The following is a 22,688-nucleotide window of genomic DNA, read 5'->3' on the forward strand; positions in this document are numbered from 1 at the left end:
TTTTAAATAAACACTATGAAAAGAATTCGACAACCAAGTTAAGAAACAAAAATACTCTGAGGAGAGGGGTGGGTGTAAGGATGTAGCCTACAACTGAGGCATCCCGCTGCCATAATGAAAACACGGAGTTGAATCACACTGTACGTTTCACCTTGTAATAGCTAAACTCTAAGTGGGGTGAAAAGTGCTGCCGTTCATAAATATATCGGAAAAACTGAAGACATGTAGACGAGGTAGGCTATGTTACTGATTTCAACAGGCAAGTCGACGGGCAACCCTCCGGTCGTCTGAGGAGGTCTTTAGAGAGCTGTGGCTGAGCATAATATCCATTGATCCAATTACAGAAGTTTAACCCTTTAGAAGCTGAAATAAAGTTTTAACGATAGGCAGCTTGTCATTATTTCTCATCATAGAATCTAAGCCAGTTTTATTGTTATTTCAAATTAAATTATCATTTTATTATATATTTATTATTTTTTTTGGTAGCTTAAAGCGGATGTGGGACAGTAGCCTAATCATTTGGAGGTAGGTAAGTTAGGCTATAGCACCATCTCTTGGCAATACCAACACCATAACAAACTACTAAGAGACGACAGCAGCATGGAGTTCTCCTTAAGTCATATTTTTGCATAGATGTAATGAACAGTAATTTGTGGAGTAATGGAACATTAAGCATGCTACTGTTGACCTTTTCCCAACCTAGGCCAGTCCAGGGGGTAGTCCAAGTACGTGGTTTAGTGACACGTTTAAGTTTAATTTTAAGTTAACACGTTGTAAGTGAATAGCTCCTAATTTAACAGCCCTATGGCTTCATTCTATTAGCAAAACAAAGCCATAGGGCTGTTCTACTGGGAAGAGTACTGAGGATATTTTGAGACACTTGCTCAGATTCAAGCATTTTTGACATTTTTGATTTGAATTTAACTTTAAATTGTGTTTCCAAAGTCAAATTGTATTTACATTCAGCACCAAGTTCAGGTACAATGTAAGTGTTATATGCAATGTGATAATTTTTGTATAAAATCAAGTTTAAAACAAATAATCTTTCAATGTTCCTCAGAAAAATTAAAGTTTCATTTAATTTCCATGTCATCCATGTCTATTTCTTAATTCTAAAGACTTGGCAAACCATCTTCAGGTTTCAGAACTACAGACAAATTAGTTGTTATATTTATTTCATGAACACCAATAAAATCAACAGAATGGGATTTAATTATTAAAAAATATAAAATACCTGGGCTATTGAAGCTGTTTAAACTAGGCAAGGCTAATGTTATGGTTGACAAAAACATTTGGATTTTTGGATTCTGGATTGCCGGAGCTGGCCAATACCCAGCTAAAACAAAAAATGTGTGCAGAAGGTGAAAAAGAATTGCCATTCTCTGGAAACAGAACCAATTAAATATCACATATTAACAAATGTCATAGCAAGAAAGAAGAATGCAGAAAATGTGATCACTGGGCATAAGTTACCTACTCCGCTTCAGGCCAAAAACCTAATAAATTGTGTGGCGAAATGTATAGAAATTTGAAGTCTCCTCCTGAATGATGTTGCCCCAATACATCATTGTAAACCTAACCATGTGATTTCAAATAATATAATAGTACGTACTAAAAGCACTTGTCCAAAGTTTTGAAAAATGTCATCCCCTCTATGGCTCTATGGCATCCCCTCTGTGGCTCACTGGTAGCTGACCTCCAGTAATAGGTACCTTGTCCACTTAAAACAGCAGATGGGTCGAACACTGAAACCAACACATACTTCCATCTGGGACCAGCCTGCATCCTGTTGCTCTGTTACTTCTCAGTTACTTCTTCTACATTATAAAGTCTTTACATACTACATATGTAATGACTTTATAATGTATTTTAAACATTTGAACAAGCTAACCCTTTTTTCATTTACCAATAAATGATCTAGTACAGATAACAGTAATAAGGGTTTCCTCTTTGTATTTAAAAGTACAACAGCACTTTTGCATATTTTGTGTCCCCCTCAGCATTAGCTCTTGAGACATTTTTCTGTTCATCATAATAACCTGGGCCAACTACCTCTACCTTATTCACGGTTCATTGCCCATCTGGATGAGAAGATAGCAGGTCCACAAAACCATGGGTGCCACACAGGGACACCACTATTCCACTCATTGTCTGGACCAGTCAATCGGCTGGGCCAGCTGCTGCTTGATAAGTAACTTTCAGGGGTCACTTGATTTGAAAGGCCACATACCAATTGCATAAATACATGAATGCAAAAGAATTTAAACTAAATGTATTTATTTTTTTTACCAACAATTTACTAATTAATACCATTGCATACAATGTGTGCCTCCAGAACAACCCTCCCTTGTGAAGAACGTGCAGAAGAGCTATGACTATGGTTGAAATCATTATGATTCAGCGGCAATAGTGATGATTTTTGGTTATGGTCATGGCTATGAAATATGGGTTAGAGATAAAGTCAGAACCCTAATGATTAGGAAGTTTCCTTTAATGTTCAATGTTATGTCTTTGAGTTTGTTTGTTCTTGTTCTATGAATGACATGCCACATTCTATGGACTTTGTGATGCTGCCGCTGTTTTTCTATGTTTGTCTTTCAGAGCCAATGGTCCATTACCACCCCCCCCCCCCCCCCCCCCCCCCCGGAGCAGAGAGGATCTGGGAAATTAAGGGGAAATGGACAGAGAGAGAGAGAGAGAGAGAGAGAGAGAAAGAATAAGATAGTAAGAGGAGGAGCAAGAGAGAAAAAGTTAGAGACATATAGTTAAAGAGAGTTAGTTAGAGTCAATTATAGTTTGACCTCAAATCTTACAATGGTCGGTTACATACCATAATCTACATTTCCATTTTCATAGGTGTTTACAGTGTGCATTGCTGTAGTCCATATTGCATTGAATTTGCCATGTGACAATGACTGACGTGTCTAATACCCTGACCGTTCCCTGCCCGATACCTGGGGGGGGGGGGGGGGACGTCATCACTTATTGATATTTCAAGACAGGAGGAAGAGAACATACGCATTTAATCACACAAACAGGGAAACCGGGTCCAATAAAGGGTAGACGGGTTCGGCGCTCCACTATTGTAATACTACGGTACGCCCTTATATATAGTAGATTCGATCACTTTTTCGAATAATATCAGACATAGTGAGGACTTAAATAACATCCCTGATGACTTTAGTTTTGAAATCGAGCCACTTTGAGCAAAATCGGCACCGGAAGTCGAAGCTGCCACTGGGAAAACATTTCTTGTGCCCTTACTGTATATGTTTTCACCCAGGAGCACTGTGAAATAAGCACAGCGCAGAAGCCGTCCTTAGCCCGTATTACAGTTTTAGCTGGATTGCTAGCTGATGTACATTTTTTTTGTCATTAGAGAACATCACGGTTGAAATTTCACACATAACGTTAACTCACTGGAAAGACCAAATCTTGGTTAACTCCTTGGAGGTAAGTCAGTCAATTCTTTGCTTATTTATGTGTGTGAAGCTAGCTAGCATAGCAAGCAACGTTGAAAGTCTGGTAACGCAGTTCCAGTTTCTACATCTGTCTTTCAGCGAAGTAACGATATATTAAACAGTTGATATCAGCATACACGGATGATCATCATAGTCCACAAGTTTAGTTTTGCATGGTCAATCAATATTTGATCTGCCTCGGGTTGGTGAGGTCAAGTGAAGTTCTCTGCTAACATTAGCTAGCTGACTTACCAACGTTCTTGGCTTTTTAACATTATCCATCAAATAACTCTATATTTCAACATCGCATTCGATGTTGGTAGGTAAATGTTTCATATAATGTTAGCCAAGGTAGGGTGGTTTAAATTAATATATAATAAATTACCTAATGTTACACTGGAACACTTAAGGCTTTTGTAACATTGTATGTGGTTGTCCTGTTGTCATTCTTTTGCTAGTGCTGTTAACTGTTATAATGCGCTTCAAAATCTCAGTCCTACTCTTATAGCATAGCTAACCTGGGCATTGCGAACTTCAACTTATTTCTGATTAACGGTGAACTTAGTTGGTTAACGTTGTCGCCTGTCAAAGTGTCAGGTTGTCGTTGTAAAAGGAAGCTAGCTCACATAATCTATTCTACGTAATTGTAAGGCCAGTTTATACTTTGCGCCTCCGAGCGTACGCGTGGGTACATCAGGGTCCCAGTGATGTAAATTTCGCCGAGGTTTTACGCATGGCTCTGTGTTGATGTTACTGTACCCTCCAATTTTTTGCTGACTGAATAGACCTGTGCCCGAGACCAGTTCATTACAAGGGCACCTAGAAAAGGGACGTTCTAAACCTAAAAAGGCTTAACATGGCTTTATTAGGGCTGCAGCTAATAACTATTTTGTAGAATCTATCTATTACTGAAATGAATAATTGACTATTCAGATTATGTGTAGCACAATTACTGAATGGGTCTCATTTATCTATCGGCTTTACATTTTGTGAGAACTTAATTCAAAAATATATCCTTTTTTATGAATGGTTAGGACTTATTCGATTTGGACAGTTGCTTGCTGGGGAGTACATGTATGATTCCTTTGAGGAAAGCCACCCCATTAATAGCATTAGGAGATCCAACAAACCAGGGATGGAAATTAGCCCCTGCCACCTTCCCAATGCAGGTGAATTTGTGAAGTGATGGGTGAATTTGATGAACCCTCCTGCCACAGTGTTGGGTAAACAAAGGGGGCATTAAACAAACATAATTGACGTGATTTAATTGTTCAGTAAAAAAGGAAACTTAAACCTAAATTGTGTTGTTACTTACTAGCTGACAGGTAAAAGTCAGCCATGTCTCATCCTTAATCTCAACCAATCAGAGGAAGGTTCAAGCCACTGAACGCCCATTTGATTGAACGTGAAATTCAAAGTTGGAGAGCACTTCCTTCTTAGCCAGTCGTTCATTAATTTACAAAGCCTAATCTATTTTAACCACAATGTGGCTTTGCATCGTAGGTGTAAAGACAGTGGCTGATGTTGGTATAGGCCTGTGCAAGAGGAGACAACTCGTGTTCATGAACCAAAAGTTAAACGGTGATTTTTTTTTCAGTGAGAAGAGCCAACAGTGGGGAATTATGTAACTGCCTAGTTTTTGATGAGAGTAGGCTAGTTAGTCAGTGTTTTGTTCCCACTGTCAGCAACACGCCTTGGCAAGACAAACCACTTTATTGTGGGCACCAAACATGTAAAATGGGAGGCTATCAAGTACCGCAAAGCCTCCAAATGCCACAAGGGGGTGGTCTGCATCATCCTGCATGAAAGTCGGCTCCAGAGAAAACAGAATCTGACTCAGATTCTGCTGAGGAGGGATTTTGAAGCAAGAGAGAGAGGTGCGTGTGATTGTTAGCCCTGAAGTTTTGTTTCTGTGAATTTAAAGTGTGTGTGTGTGGTTTGAGAGATAATAAAATATGGATAACCATAAGAGAACGAATATTAAATTAATTTTATGGGGAAATATGTATTAGGTATAAATATTTTTTACAGTGCTTGCAATAGTTACTCTTTGTCCAGGGTGTGGCCTTGGGACTCCATAGTGCCCCCATACGCAGACAGTCTTGTGGCTGGCATACAATTGGTGCAAGAATTGTTGACTTGAATTTAATGCACGCATCCATGGGAAGCAGGTGGAGAAGTGGTGTCCCCTTTTTGCTGCGTTTTTGACAAACTGTAAGGGTTGACAATATGTTGGCTTGTTAACATGTTGGGAAACCCAATAGAGTCTGTTAGTGATTGGAATGTGATGAATTAAATGACTCAAACAAGGCTAGGAATTCGTCTGGTTTCAGTCAGGATTCAGATAGAAAAAGTATTTCAAATATGGTTCTCAGTTACCAACTCATTTCGAAGTTCAGCTATTGATGTTAAGGACTTTATGTTAATAAGGCCCAACTTTAGGATTGTACTGGTAGCGATAATACTGGTGCAGCAGAGGTTAGTGTAGGGTAGTAGTTCTGCCTTTTAATGTTAATTTTGGGTTTTCAGCAATCAGCCTTGGCAAGGTGATGTGTTACGTTTTTAGTTTTAGAAAGGTGACTGGTGCCCTCCCGGCAGGAGTGAAAGCCATCTCTGCAGTTACCCATGCTTCCTCCAGAAGGTTGGCCAATTGATGATTAAAGCCTACGTCATTCCATGGGCAACATTCTGATAGCCAGTTGCTGAATGATGATGGGTATAGGACCCAAACACACTAGACACCGGTTAATGCAGCCGCATCCACTGTGTTGGTTTCGCTAGTTAGAGCTAACAAGCTAATATATATTCTACATTGGGAAGATGCAATTCAAGTATAGTTATCCTCGCTTCCAGACTTGCCAGTAGCCTACAAGTATTGTGACCCCAAAAGGAGGTATGGGAGTCGCTTGACATATTACATGCCAGGAAGCAGACAGAGACTATACAGAGAGAGAATTCATGCGGGAAAGTATTCCCAAAAGTCAATGTAATGTTAAAGGCAGTTGTAGTGAGTGCAGTCACTAGGATACTTAGCCTAAGTACAGAAGCAGTTAGCGGCGTTCTGGGGCTAGAGTGCACGGTAGGTAGCAGCATCTCTATCTAACAGGAAATGACATCCATGAGCTGATGATGATGGGGTCCGTGTGAAGGGAAGGGAAGTGAAGTGAAACACAGTGGATTCTCCAATAAGCAAATTACAGGTGGTAGAGAGAAGGACATGATATAACAATCATAAACTCTCATCTCTATTCATCATTAACTTTGATGGGGACATTGTCTTCACAATCTCAAATATCCTTTTTATGTGTTTGTTGTAGCTCTTTCAAATCCCTCCTAGAGAGTTGATTTGGATTTACTTGGACCTGTTGGTGTGAACTTGTCTGGGAATTCCCTGCCCCCTTCACTGCATTTCATTTGCTCAGTTAGTCTGGCGAACTACTCAATGGCGGTCCACTTCAGTCACGTAATTGGACACTCCTTTAACCAATCAGACCAACGATACTATACAACGATACAAAGATCGGTAATAAAGCAAACACATATTTTTTCTGTATGAATTGTTCCAGGGCAAGTTTCTGTTCTGTGTTCAAGAAAACTTGCCTTTGAAATCATCCAAGACAGCCGCGAGAGCAGTATCGAAGTTTTGCTGTGCTTTGGCGGCCTCCATGTCCAATGTTTTCAAATTCTCTTTGCCGTCGATTTTGTTACGTAGTCTTGGTTAGTTTAAATCCGCCAATGGCGCGCCAGGTAGCCAATAGCCAGTTTGTGATTGGCTCCAAGGATCCTTACAATGCTGAACTAAGTTGGTATAGCCGCCTTGCCAGACTGACTCTGAAGGCAAAATCAAATTGGCCGGAAGAAGAGGGGTTGGGACTTCCCAGACAAGGTGTGAACCTCAGACACACTACAATTCAAACGTTTGGAATCACATTTTTTAAGAAACCCATATTTTATCCTTTAGAAAAAATACAAAATGTATCTTGTGTCCACCGAGGACATGGCCCTATTTTTTCGTAAGGATTCTTCTTCTTCTTTTTTTAATATATTCCAGACTTTGTGGTTTTATTCATTGTTTACATGCAACAACTCATGGAGCTTGGTACACACATCAGTGCTTGCGATAGTTACTCATTTTTCAGGGTGTGGCCTGGGGACTCCATAGTGCGCCCATACGCAGACAGTCTTGTGGCTGGCATACAATTTCACCTACACTCACCAAATCTGGCAGGAATGTGAGGCTCCTCAAGACGAACAACCTTTGTATACATACAAAGGTTGTTCGTCTTTGGGAGCCTGTACATTGCATTAAGCTTGCAGGAGCACCAACAGGAAGCAAGTTATTTTGGATTTTGTCTGTTTGACACGGGTTACATGTTGATGTTCTCATCCTAGATGGTTCATCGGACTCATGTCAGGTGCGGAATCGGATTTGTGTTGTCTTACAAGGTGTTGAAATGTATCTCTTGACACACAAGCAGGAAATGTGGCATTACTTCACCATGCATTGCTTGATACAGCTCAAACTTCACAGGTAATGGGCTATGGTGGTTATGATCTTTAAATGCTCCAAGTGACTTTCTGATGTACCGCCACCATCATCTGTCAACAGAAAGTGATTTTTCTTCAATCTCGGCATTTAACTCATAGGCCTGTTGAAAGGCTAGTCTACACATAGCCTATCTGTCCTCCTTCAGAAGTAACTTCAGCAGCTCATTTGATCTGTCATTCCAAGTATAGCATGGCTTGTAGCACTCCGAAACCAAAAGAAATTGGTTATGCTTGAATAATTTTACACCTGCTTAAATGAAGCATAGCTGGTTGTGTTGCCTACAGGATTGTGTTTTAAGAAATGGCTCATATCTCAGATATTGAACAGCAAAATCTCACATCTCGTACAGGATTTGTTATTAGAGAATCATCTGCTATAGAGGATTTGAACAGCTGTTAGCTGTGTAGGTCAGTCTTCCAAAGACTTACACACGAAGTAGCCAAGGCCTATTTCGATTCAGAGATTGTTTAAAATAACTTATGCTTGTCCTTAATGTGCTGCAATTTATGTCTTTCTTTTGCACCATTGTAACAACATGGCAATATATATTTCAACAGTATAATACTGCTTTTGGCTTATAAAAACATAACCTTCATTTAGGTGATTCCCCTGTATCTCAGTAGGCCAAAAAGTCCTTCCAGGAAAAAGACCACAGGTGGCGGTAACACTTAAACCGTATCAGGAACACCGAGCTAAAACTAATGCCCCAGTCCTGTAATGAATTTGAGCCTCATGAAAGCGATAGTATCCACTATTACTTGTACTAACTCTGAGATCTGTTGATTCTGAGTTGCCAGCCACATTTGCATTAATGACATTTTAAAAGCTGCTTCAATGGGTTTTCAGCCCAAAAAAGTGGCCAGAAGATGTCACTGTTGCAATACATTTCTAAGTTTCAGTCACACAATGACTTTTAATATTGCACATCTGTGTATCTGATTGAATACTCTATAAGAATACAGTATGCAAAAACACTGGATACAACTATTTTCATACAAATTTAACCAATTTTTAAGGCCAATCAAATAAACATTACAAAATACTATTTTATATATTTTACATGCATGTATTACAAATGTTGCCAATCCCTGGTATATTCACATCACTTTTTATTGTCAGGAATCACCTAAAGTGCTGTATTAGAATTGTTTTAAATTAACCGGTCTGATTTGTAAAAGCCCACATGAGATGTTATGCAGTCAGCTGTTACAGACACTGATTAGTAAAAACATTGACAAATGACCTCTCATGGGTCTGTGTTAATGCTGTACTCAGCCTTGCATATCCTCCCACCAGTTGTAGAGCTGTCGGAATAGGCTAACATGAAATCTGTGTTCCAAGTGTTGATCAGTTGCTAAATGTATCTGTTTCAGTCTCAGAGTTGTTTTGCTTACCTTCCATACACCAACAAATTGGATGTTTTATTCTAGAAGGTTGCTGTAGTCCCGTGGGGAATATCCTGGTGTTGTGGGGAATTTACTTTAAAGCTCAGCGAGTTTTTGTCCTACAGACATAGAAATAACACCCCCAGAAACCTTGAATCTTTTACTTTTCTGCTCAAAACATTAATTAGCACTAGGAGAATAAAACTTAAATCTTGCACATTTCATGTATTAGAAAAGAAGCAGCTGCTTACAACCCCACCCATTTGCAATTGAGTGCTAATAATATGATCAGGGCATGGTGAATCAGCGCTATTTGGTCATGATGTAGCAAGAACACCTGAGAAAACACTCCATTTCACCTGTAAACAAGTCCGCATGTTGGGTTGTTTTCATACTTCATACATACATACATATTCAGAACTTGCTTTTCCTTGACCCCGCTGAGGATATTTGTGTTTAAGTTATATTCGTTTGACCAGCTCTTGTTATGAATGCTGTTGATTAACTTATAAGAAGTAAAACGCATGTCATATTAGGCTTGGAGTTCTAAGTTTAGGCTACTACCGTCAACTCTGCACAGTGATTTTGAATCCTATAAATCACTTTATAAGAAGCTAAGACTATTATACAGTGAAATACATATCATAATCATGCTCAGAGATGCGTTCATTTTATTAGGCTACATTTGTCTACGTTCAGAGTTTGTTGTCTGCTCAGAAATAACTTTTTTGTAAGGGTATTTTTACATTTGATTTAAACAAAAATGTATTTTACTACATTTTACTTTCATGTCATTGTTGCTGAGTTCTTCTAGAATATAATCATATAGTCTAACAGGCCTCGGACTCCCAAGTCTTAAAAACTCTTTACCTTTACCACACACATCTAAAGTAATCATAGATGCAATATGTGCATATATGTATATGTCTGCTGGGGGTGTCACTTGTTCTTTTGAATGATTGCTTTGCCTTGCCTGAACAGTTACTCCTCTCAACCCCTCTTCCTGATTCCTTAGGTGGCCTGGATTTTCTGACTTATGTAGACTTCTTTAGCGGGCATTCCCTGACGTAGGTGTGGAGGCAGTCACCATTACATGAACAGCACACCCTTCTGAGCTACCTGCTTTGGGCACAGCCCCTCTGCGTGCTCTCCACACCATCATGGAACACCCACGAGAAAAGGAAGGTGAACGGCCAACTAGAAGCAGTAAGGTGGCTCAAGGGCGAAGTGGGCACTCTCGTGCCTCTAGCTCCTCCGCCTCATCTGGTGTGTTGATGGTTGGACCCAACTTCCGTGTTGGAAAGAAGATTGGTTGTGGCAACTTTGGAGAGCTGAAACTCGGTAGGTTCATTTAGCTCTTTAAAAACGCGATAATGAGATTTTTTTCTCTTGTAATTCTTGGTTTACTTGTGATGTCATAACAGCAGAACGCCATATTGATGACCTGAGATGCTGTTCAGCCCTAGCCTGCAGCAGCACTTGGGTTGAACTACTTTCTTGAGGAACTATGTTTAGTTTTTTTATTCATGTTGTCGACATTACTTATTTACTTATTTAACTTCAATGTTATTGCTAGTTCAGCTAAGTATCTATTTTTATTCATTGGTTTTAAACTGACAGCAGTATGGATGGCCTTGTAAGGGCTTGTGACTAGATAGCCTACTAACTGACTAGCCTGCTAACTACATTACTAGTCCAGTCTGTTATGCTATTTCCACACGCTACACCACGCCCACTCAAAGCGATGGAAGCGGATCGCGTCGCTGTCATGGGTTTGCACTGTTAGACTTTATCTTTAAAACTCAGCTTAGAACAAGTTTCCCACTTTTTCCCTTCCAAAGTAAAATGATGGCTTACCACATTTCATGTGTCTTTTTTGACTATGGGTATGTGGGCCTAAATGTTTTACTTTTCTATGATTAGAGATGTTAATAGTGTGTGATTTAATGGTGTTTGGTTGAACTAGCTTTGAGATTAAGCCCAAATTAATTAGTTTGGGGCATGTTGTCACTGTAACCTGGGGACAAGTTTTCACATGTGTTGTGTTTACTATTCAAAGCCCTGGTAAGGCACTCAGCATTTGAAAAATCTCTCCTATTTGGGCAGAGAAAGGAAAGGCCTGTGCATAAAGCGTCCAGGTTGTATTTGGGGAAGATAAAATGTGGGCATTATATTACATTAAACATACAATCAATTCATCATATGAGAACAAGTGTTAATGCTGTGCTGGGTGGAACTTTTTTAAACAGCCAGCCAAAGAAGACAGTGTCAAAATCAGTGTTTAAAATGCAGCAAAAGCTGCATGTAGGCAACTTCAAGAGAGGCAGTTTAAGTTTGCCCATTACTATGACTTTGAATAATGTTGGCAATGGTTTTCAGTGTTACACTGTAAAAGACGTTGAATTCCTTGTGCCATTGGATTTTTTTTGTCTTTTTAGGTCTAAAGTTTGTTTTCTGCTTGTTTTCACCACTGACAGGCTCATAAATGTTATTCTAAGTGTTATCAGTGTTTAGTTGAACTAGGCTTTGGAGACCTCCAAAGGAGGGCTCAACAATGGTGTCTGGTGTCCCAGCCCAGGCCCCCTCCATACTCACAAAAGGTTAGGACACACAAGGGGGTGCAACGGCGGTCTCTTGAACGTCCGCACAGGAGGCCATTTTAAGGACGGAATAGCTTCCGGGAGGGATCAGTGGTACGTTAGGTAACGTCAGTGATCTTCACAATCGTTTACACTCTTATCTCGTGGAAATGTTAACGGATTTACAAATGACTTGATTTACAATCGTCATTACCTTGGTAATAATTCTGGATGCTTGAAATGGGCAGCTTAATTGTGTATCACGGCTATTGTGTATCAGTCATTTTACATCAATTGGCGAGGCATAATTGTTCTTTCTTTTCAATATAACTTAAGTTGCACATAATAAAACTGAAGTTGCACATGATTTCCAATCGGGTTGGTTTGTTCAACATCTTACATTATGATTTCGACAGGAAATTGCTGACTTTATTGCCAATGAAGATGCCATAATTTTGTGCAGCCTGCCCTATTGAACGCTCCCTTGAAACGAGACCTGTCAGAGACCTGTCAATGTTATTTTCATATGAAAACCCATGTTTATAATTCTTCATAAGTATGTAGTGCCATAAGAAATATCTTACGTTTATAACAAACCAACCCGTTTGAAAATCGGTTGAAAATTGAGCAAGTTCTGGTTATTTAAAAAGTACCACTACCAACACAATGTTAAGGGGGAGTGAGCTATTCCGTCTCAAAATGGCCGAATTGTGCGGACATTTGACTCCGTCGGCCAGCAACGCGGGCAACTTATCTAGCCTTTATCTAAGATATCTATGAGGACACATGTCAACACCAGGGACAACAACAGAAACACGTTAAAAAGATTTTACATAAGGGTAGGGTAGGAATCGGGTATGATCCAAGGTTAGGATAAGTGTAAGGGTGGGAGAGCCCCAACTCTGTGAAGTTGACACACACACAACTTCACAACTTCTTATCTTATATATATGTTGTTTTTTTATATTACCTAATTTTTCCTTTCTTTCTTTACCCTGTTTTTTATATATGTAATTCCTTCTTGTTATTTATGTTGCTGTCTTATGTTTTGTCATGTATTTGTTGTTCTTTGTAGCTAGGTCAACCACAAAACTTCTGTTGGATTTTAGTATTTAAGAAAGGTCACTCAAAGGAGATTTAAAGGAGTTGTCTAAAGGCTTCTGAAAAAGTGAACAGTGTTTGTGGCTAGGGAACTGGCAGACTACTTCGGGTCTTGAATTAACCTGAACTAAAACTGAGATGTGAAATCTTGTCAAGGTCTATGCTGTGGTGTATCTGTTGTTTCTGGTAGTGGCATGTATTCTAACACAAGTATGGAGGGGGGTGGCTCTATGGCTGTCACCAGCCCACTTGTGCATTACTTCTGTGTCCTGCTGCTCAGGATCTATGGTTGTTTCTATGGCAGTTGTTGGGTGGGTTAGGATGTTGGGTATGAGTGCTTGCATGTGACCGTGAGAGGATCGGCCGCTGTGGGAAGCCACAAGGAATTTCACGAGCAAAGCAAAAGGAATTGCACTTGTTTTTTGGTGTAAAACAAAAAATTACAAATAAATACATTATAATTAATAATTGGTTGATAAGAAATTGATTTGTATCTATATCCTGTCCTTGCCTGTCTTCATAATAATAAAACAAATTTGCAAAATATTTTCTTTTTCCTTTTTGCTCTGTGATTATGGGGTATTGACTGAAGATTGATGAGAGGGAAATATTTGGTCTGAATACTTTCTGAATGTACTGTAAGCACTTACATGAGCAGACTGTATATATTATTTATGTACCATATTTTTTCACTCCCTTCTTAAGCATTTACACATTGACATCCAAAAGAAGCGTCACCTCATTAACTTGAAAGTTGGGTTTGCATTCAGACTTCTTTTTTAGTTAGCCAGAAGGACAGAATTGCAGAAGTTGGTGCCCCAGGAGATGTTTTATATCCATTAGATTTTATTTCCACATTCGTATGGGCAAAAGACATGATTCTTGCATTTTAAGCATAAATCTTAGTGCGATTTACAAACAAATATGACCACTTTGTTGACATTAAGGTGTTAATTGTTTACTATTGTAATTTTCTGACTAACTGTGGTTAATACATTCATTGCCTTTTTTTTTGCCTGGAAGTCTTCACATATGAATCCCAATAATGTATCAGGTAAAAACATCGGATAGAGCACATTTCATTTTTACACTCATCCTTCCCTTTATCACCATAACGATAAAGAAATGGGTGTGTGTATTCCCACCCAACTGTATCGTATTTGACTAGATGCTACAGAGCTTGAGCCTTTGCGACAGGTGTGTAAAACGTGCAAGGTTTCATGTCAGTTAAGAACTATCCTAGCTATCTCTAGTTTAGGGAACCATCTTAAAGCAGCCCAACGGAGGAATTGCTAATCGCTATTGAGATGCTAGCAGATAAACCTAGCGAAACCTGTTTGAAATGGGATTACTTTGACAGTATGACAAACTACTGAGTCAACAACAACTCTTTAACCTTCCCCCCCCCCCCACCCTCCCCACACAGGTAGACTTGGTCTTCACATAAAGAATTTACACTTTCCCTAATACTTCAACATGAAAAAGCATTTAAATGTAGTCTAACTGGTCACATACTTTATCCCAGGCATTTAATATTGGATAAGTTTAACAGATGATTGAAAGTGTATACATTTGTATTGGGATTTCTTGATTTGTTTTATCTGTGATACCATTTTAAATTCAAAAACTTTGTAGCACCACTATGTCCAAAGTTCAAATGGACAATCAAAGTGCACTGGCTGAAGCTTTGATTGCCATTGTACTTTGTGTATTAGACAGATTTAAGCTTTAAAATAAATTATGTGTCTTGTGCCTTTTATGGTATCACCAATGGAATGTATATCTAACTTAAGAGGTGTAAATAAATACAGGTTAATGGGTTGTACAATAAGTTGACATTGTAAGCATTCAGTATAATATTATTGTGTGCTTGAACTGTGATTTGAAGTGTTTTACAGAATACACTTGTGGACTAAATGGAAGGCAGTTTTCAGAGTTATTTATGTATTAATACATTTTTTACTGATCCCAAAAAAATATTTCTTCCACCACTTTAGAGCTATGACACAATTGTGATTCCATCTGCTGCATGTGTTAACTAAAAATGTAATTTACCAATTTAAAAAGACTAGATTAAGATTATATGGATTTTGTATAAAATTGCCTGGTGGGTTAGCTAGTTTGTGTTGTGGCTGAAATAGGAAAACTTTGCTGGCTTTGGCTGTATTACAAAAATATCATTGTGCTAGACCTACAACCCTGTGTAGTGTTAAGTATGGAAATTCATATTGAACCGTTTTTTCTCACTCCATTCTAGGAAAGAACCTCTACACTAATGAGTATGTCGCCATCAAATTGGTAGGTATCAAAAATATGTTTTTTAATGTTTTACTTTTTCACCAATTAAGTTGATTTTGTGGGTCATGTAAGCTCCTACTCCCAAACATTCCTTCTAGACCATAGGGCAAAGTAACATGTATAAAGGGCCATACAGTGTTCCCTGTGGTGGGATTTTTCTAAGATCCTGACCAGCTCCAACCAAGCCTGTAGGTAGAGAGCTAAGATTGTCCCACTCCTTTCGTACAAAAGAACATATAAATGGAAATAATTCCGTAATTATATATTCACAGAGTAAGTGAAATATACAATAGTGCATGAATATCGTATGAGTTATTATAAAAGGGGTAACGCTTTAGTTATCATTGACAATTTAGGTTAGTCTGGTTACCTACATGACAACTTCAGGTGTTTATGTAGACTGTAGAATGGAAGATTTGAAACAATATTCATTGGTTTTCACGTCATGTCTAACATTGACAGACTGCAGGTAAGCCATGTGTAAATACTTTTGTGTGTTTAATAGTGTCAAACTTTTTTCTCTCTCCATGCAGGAGCCAGTCAAATCACGGGCACCCCAGCTACATTTAGAATACCGCTTCTACAAAACTCTTGGCAGCACAGGTGAGCTCACCAGCACAGATCTCCAGTAAAAGTGCTTTTGATGTAGATGAGCAGTAACTCAGTGGTTGCTTGGGGAACTGACATTCATTTCATTCAGCTCTGTCAGTGTTACGACCCGGCTCGTCAACCGCAACATAAATTGGAGACAGACCACAGAGTATACAAAAATAGGGGTTTATTTCCATAATACAAAAATGCAAAGCCAGTTGGGGTATAAAGGGGTGAAACAGTCAGCCTAGAGCTGAGATTTATGTTTTAGCAGAGGGAGTGTTATGGCAAATGAGAGCACAGACTGTTTTGAGGAAGGCAAAAGCCACAAGTGCACACAACCTTGCAGGGGATTATATTATAAATAACCTTGCAAGTCAGGTGTTGTTGGTATGGCCAGATTGTAATCTCGCTCATCTGGCACTGACTTTGTAAATTCATGGGTTCCATTTGCAATTTGACCAAATCTTGATGTTGTGTGAACCTGCATTATCTCACCTGCTCAGAGCAACATACTAACCACTGAATGTTAATCTTATAGGCCTCTGTAATGCATGTGAGATGCCCCTCTGTTAAAAAGAAAGGAGCAGAACAAATAGATTATTACATTGCCTATAATCAAAAAAGCTACTGCAACAACATAAAACAAAGAATAATAGCTAATGTTGCTAAGTAGTCCAGTAGAAAGGAGGACGGCTTGCCATTTGTCAGCAGCCTCTCTAACCTCTGATTTGTACATGCCACTTTTGTCTGGCTTTGTGCTTGGTTGTTTTTTTCTTTTTCTCTTTTTGACTTGTGATGTTTGGCCACAATCACCAAGGGTAGAAGAAAAAAAGGAACATCATTTGATGAAAAGAACCCCACCACAACTATTAAGCAGATTACACAGATAGAGGGATCAAGTCAGTGGATATATTGCAAGGAAAAACCTTTAAGGTTTATGTCAACACTATTATCATGTTGGTATGAGAAGGAGATGGCAAGATTGCCATGTAATGTCCTCAATAAAAGGCTTGTCACAGAGGTGTTACTTGTTGGTCCAATTGTCATGTAGAGTAGTTCATTATAAGTAATCATAGAAGATGTTTAACTTCTGAAAAATAGAGCTGAGATGAAGCGTATAAAGAGAGAACAAATTCAATATAAAATGGGCTGTGTCCTGTGTGCCATTCTGGACTCACAAAGCCCTTTACATTGTAGAGTAAGGCAAACACTTTTTGTCATATCTTTTTGGACATTCTGGCATCTGCGGTGTAGACCGTAATCTTTGAGTTGAAACAGGTCATTACAGTGAAAATGAATTCCCTCCCACCCATGTTCGAAAGAATATTAACATTTCAAAAAGTGACAGCCCCACTGTGCTCACATGAATACAAAATAATAATCTGGAACTCTATGAAGCATTCCTTGAATATAGTGTTTTGCAGGATATATATATTATGTGGGCCTATGCTGGTTGTTTCTAATCATATCAAAGATTAACTCTAATCGAGTTCTAGAGAAATACTGTAGTGTCAGTATGATCACAGTAATTCACCTCATCACAGGATTCAATTATCTCACTATTAAGTGCTATGTCAGTGTCTGAATAATTCAACTTCATAATCTATGTATCACAAATTATAACCATAACACAAACTGTGCAAAAAGTGCCAAAGACAGCTTATAGTGTAATATATGTATTCATCAACATCCTCATTGTCTCTCTTGCTCACTCTTACAGCCGAGGGTCTGCCCCAGGTCTTCTACTTTGGGCCTTGTGGGAAATACAATGCCATGGTTCTGGAGTTGTTAGGCCCAAGCCTTGAAGACCTTTTTGACCTGTGTGATCGGTCATTCTCTCTCAAAACCGTCTTGATGATGGCTGTTCAACTGGTGAGTTGATAGTTTGCATAAATGTTGTGGTAATCAGTTTTGGATGTCTTTCTTAACAGTACATCAATCTTGCCGAGTTTTGCTTTAAATTATAATTTTCATTTTTGTCTCTCTGTAACTCAACTGCAAAATGTCCCTTGTTTTGTGGAAAACCCAGAAGTGAGTGAAACTGAAATCTGTCTTGTAGCTGTTCATTGTCTCACCTTTGCCCATTTTCACTGTATGATTTATTCCCCAGATCTCACGGATGGAATATGTGCACTCGAAGAACCTCATCTACAGGGATGTGAAGCCTGAGAATTTCCTCATTGGGCGGCAAGGGAACAAAAAAGACCACATTATTCACATCATAGACTTTGGTCTAGCCAAAGAGTACATTGACCCTGAAACAAAAAAACATATCCCATACAGAGAGCACAAGAGCCTAACTGGCACCGCTCGATACATGTCAATAAATACCCACTTAGGGAAAGGTAAGGAAATGTGATTGTGTCACAGAGTGTTTATTATTTTTATTAAAGCAGTTTGATTTTTTTGAACTACGTTGAATATTTATTTTAAAAGTCTATAGGCGCCAAAGAAATGATTTGCTGTCTGCGTGTTCCTTAATCTAGAGCAGAGTCGTCGCGATGACCTGGAGGCATTGGGTCACATGTTCATGTACTTCCTTCGTGGGAGCCTTCCCTGGCAAGGACTGAAGGTAATGCAGCATTAGGTATTTTCCAGAAGTAGTTAAATTGCTGAATGTTATTACTCTAACGATGGGTATAACATCTACAGGCTGACACGTTGAAAGAACGATACCAGAAAATTGGGGACACAAAGAGGAACACTCCAGTTGAAGTTCTCTGTGAGAGCTATCCAGGTAATGGTCTTGTTAAAATGGTAAATGTTTTGAATTGAGCTATTGCTATTGTACTGTTAATTACTCTGTGGTGAAAAGGGGTCAGAATTGTACTGTAAAGGCAAATGTTTCTAGTGTTAACACTTTTTTTATTAGCATGGGAGTGGACAGGATATGCTTGCACTATATGTATTTATAATTGGAAACCAATTGATTAAACAAAAATTTTCCAGTGACAAAGATTCAGAAACCCTTACCATTAGGCTAAACTATGAGTATGGTACTTAATCCCAACAGGTGACAGATGGCAAATCTGTACTTGCTACATGTTTAGTGGCATAATGATTAGAATAATGATAATCAGTACAGACTAGTGCAGTCAAATTTAACACATTCATTTTTGCGATTATTTTTGAAATATTCAATGCATTCAAACAATGAACACAGCTGCCTGGGTTTTGATATCAGTTCTGGTAGTGAATATGTAATGGTTAAAATATCTGGGGGCATTTAGCGTACACCTGATACAGAGCTTAGTTGAATTCACAAGCTTTCAGGTTTATTGACCACTTCAATTTACAACTAATCCAACGGTCCGCACACAATGTTCTGTAGTTCACTGGAGAGAATCTGTGTTCAAATGTAAAAGGTGCTATTAAACAATACTATTTTAATTTAAATATACTTGCTTTATGTTGATTATACATTCATTCTGTGAATGTACATCTTAATATCCATTATTTCAAGCTTCAGTCTTCAGAATAATAAAACCCCTGAATAATCGCAATTCATCACAACAAAAAGACTGCATCCGGGCAACATCCGGTGCTAGGGGCATGATCAGTTACACCCTTGTTGAAACAATATCTTAGATGTATTTGGTGTGTAGTAAAGTTGGATTCTAGCACTGAATGACTGGTGTTGTAAAATGACATCATGCAGCAGGATAAGGTATATATTCAAGCTCTGTCATAACTATTTGGAAACGTAAGATGATGGAAAGTTGAAAGCGATGGTATGCCTTCCACATTCGCATGACCATAAAGACTTTAAGATTTAAATATTTGGATCCTCAGATAAAGAGTACATATTATTTGCGGTAGTTTTAGAGTGAGATTTCAGAAACATTCGAAATCATTACCCAACAGAATCCCTCTACTTCGTTTAGCTGTGATTACTGAATCAGCTGAATGTTTGTTTAAGTCTAATATTAAGTCTGTGTGGTATCATGTGTCATACTCTTACAACAACCACCCACAATAGGAAAATGTCTAGATATGGCTAACAGTCTTTACTCTCTTTTTTTTTTAGAAGAGATGTCTACCTACCTTCGTTATGTGAGACGGCTGGATTTCTTTGAGAAACCAGATTATGAATACCTTCGGACCTTGTTCACAGAGTTGTTTGAACGGAGAGGATTCACCTTTGATTACACGTATGACTGGGTTGGCAGACCAATTGTAAGTACTTGTATGTAAAGTATGTGTTAAACAACACCATAACAAAGCAAATGCAACATGCTGTCAACATACCTACCACATTAACTTAGAATGAGTAGCTCATTAAAAACCAGTGCAGTTGTTACTAAAGAGATGAGAACATGAATGCATATATACAGTTGTATGAAAAGTGTATTTATTTCTTTATTTAAGGAACTTAAAAATTAAAAAAATGTAATAGTTATTAGCAAAAGTTTGGGCAGCCTTTGGGAACATCATTTGACTTCAAGCAGGTCAAGAATTGTCATTCGGAATGGTCAGCTCGTAAAAGTTCCAGAATCTAGTGAATTCTCTGACTCTTCAAATAGCCTCCTCCTAAGCAACTGATAGATCTTGAGAGCCAAGAACACTTTTGGGTAAAACTCCATATGGTGGGTAGAAAAGCCAGCCAAGCCCCTCATATGACTGAAAAGACCTGCAGGAAGATCAAGCAGTGCAGTGCTGCTTGCACAAACGGGGTTTACTAGGGATGGGAATCTTCACCATCAAGGCGATACGATACACATCTCGATACACTACCAACGTTTCGATACATTCACGATTCATGGAATTACCAGTGATAAGATACGATACGATTCTCCTACCTCCTGCGATCCGGTGCGATACAGTACGATCTAATTTTAAAACAATGCGATCCAGTGCGATACGATACGATTCGATGCGATGCAATGCAGAAGAAAAGTACACCATGGAATACATAGTTCAAGTTATGGCACTTGAAGCATTAAAGCTGGCTGTGCCTTTTATTTTTTAGTTCATTTGGTTAATATATTTTAAAATTTGTTTCCTGCAGGGATTTTATTTACATCTCTTCACTTCAAAATCAACAAACTTTTATATTCAAACTTAGCAGTATGAGTTCACGTGTTAACCTGGGTTGGTGCATGTTGGATCGGGTTACCCCAGAGACATTTGAGCAAATGTACACACTGCACCCTTTTTAGAAACCAGAAACTGATCAAAGTTTTCACCTCCTCCCAGCCAACACCTGTCGGGTCTGTCAATGTGGACTCGGGTGCATCAGCCATCACGAGAGAAAGCCAAGCTAACAGAGACCGGCCCGCCCAACAGCAGCCTGCGAGGAATCAGGTTAGTGCCTCGGATCTGTGCAGATGGCCATGTCCTAAAGCATCATGAGTCAAAGTATCCAGTGCTTTTTGAAATAGAATGTTCTTAAATAAATTATTACACAAAAACATAATTAAGGGATAACTCCCTTTTACTTCCACAGTATATTGATTGATATTGATATTGATATTGATAAGTGATATTTAAAATCTTTATTTAATTTCTGTACTGTGGACAGTGCACTTAGTGTCTTTTATATCCATTTGAAAAGAAAACTTCTTGATACTGTGCAATGATGTACACTGCTGGTCAACATAGGTGAAGAGATGTGATGTGAACGTGATAGTAAAAAGTTGTTTAAATGTTGCACCAAACTAAACTGAGCTGTCAGAAGTTAAGTTTAGTACTGCAGTACATGGCCAGTATACTAAGCAGCACGCCATACTAAACACTTTGATGGATGACAATTTAGAGTAGGTGTTGGGTTAGTAAGTGAAGCAGGAGGGATGGACTTTAAGGCAAGCCATTAACGTGGTATCACTGAGAATATGTTCATGCATTAATTCTTATCTAAGAATAAACTCACTTAACAAATAATAATAGTAAGATCTCTTCACATATACAACAAACTATAAAAATAATATAAACAATATAATTAAAGGGCGCAAAATTAACCAGAGATGCATTGTCGCAAGAAAAAGTGTTCTTGTTCAACAGCAGGAGAGAATCACTAACCCTATACAAACATTATACTCTCCTCGCCAGCTATTCCAGCTAATCTAAATCTACTGGCAGAGTGAGTAGCGTCACAGTAGGTGAAAACTCCAACTTTAACCTTATGTTTCTTAACTTATTAACATGCAAAAATAAATAATACAAGAAAACCACTTAATGCAACGGTTTAACTTCACTATACTATTCAATTCAAGGCATCTATACAGGCATTGGTTAAATAAATAAAAAAAAATAAGAAACAAAAGCATCCTAAACAGAGTTGACAGCGTCCCTGTTGTTCACAGTGGCACCTCCCAACTTTGTGTGTGTGGCGTGGCGGGCGGGTGGGCAAATATGCAAAATAAACAAGCTGGAGGCTTGTACATTTCACCGTGCTCTAATTCGGCACATTACTTACAGCGGTTTAGATGGTATTTTCTCGCCAGCCAAATTCACCATGTAGGAAAAGAGTGCAGCGAGTCAAACACGCCTCTAGCTTAAGTATAAAAAATGATAGCGCTGTGTTGAGGCCACAGTTAGTACAATGACTAATATGTCGAGCATACTGGTGCCTTCATTAGACAACTCCTAAGTGTTGGCTAGCCTGAAATATTTTCCTTCAGATTAGACTATATAGTTCTTTAGCTTGCTAACATAGGCTATGTAACGTTCATTTTCGTCATGATTAATAAACTGTGAGAAATTTCAGCAGTCACAATTCAGT

At 38.6% G+C, this 22,688-nt stretch overlaps 1 protein-coding gene across 2 annotated transcripts in view; it reads left to right on the forward strand.

Annotated features, from left to right (window-relative positions):
• The first annotated feature begins 3,308 nt into the window (after positions 1–3,308).
• The window catches only part of csnk1g1 (casein kinase 1, gamma 1), a 31,243-nt gene continuing 11,863 nt past the window's right edge, over positions 3,309–22,688 (forward strand). The window contains exons 1-10 of one of the 2 annotated variants that reach the window (XM_080842997.1): positions 3,309–3,453; positions 10,411–10,736; positions 15,333–15,373; positions 15,907–15,976; positions 17,688–17,839; positions 18,078–18,312; positions 18,454–18,539; positions 18,620–18,704; positions 19,995–20,143; positions 21,164–21,271. In XM_080842997.1, the coding sequence (XP_080699123.1) occupies positions 10,556–10,736; positions 15,333–15,373; positions 15,907–15,976; positions 17,688–17,839; positions 18,078–18,312; positions 18,454–18,539; positions 18,620–18,704; positions 19,995–20,143; positions 21,164–21,271 (1,107 nt within the window). In that variant the 5' untranslated portion in view covers positions 3,309–3,453; positions 10,411–10,555. The remainder of the gene's footprint in view (positions 3,454–10,410; positions 10,737–15,332; positions 15,374–15,906; positions 15,977–17,687; positions 17,840–18,077; positions 18,313–18,453; positions 18,540–18,619; positions 18,705–19,994; positions 20,144–21,163; positions 21,272–22,688) is intronic. The other variant, XM_080842998.1, reaches the window with a different exon arrangement.

Source organism: Sprattus sprattus, assembly GCF_963457725.1.
Source record: "Sprattus sprattus genome assembly, chromosome: 8".
Taxonomy (NCBI): domain Eukaryota; kingdom Metazoa; phylum Chordata; class Actinopteri; order Clupeiformes; family Clupeidae; genus Sprattus; species Sprattus sprattus.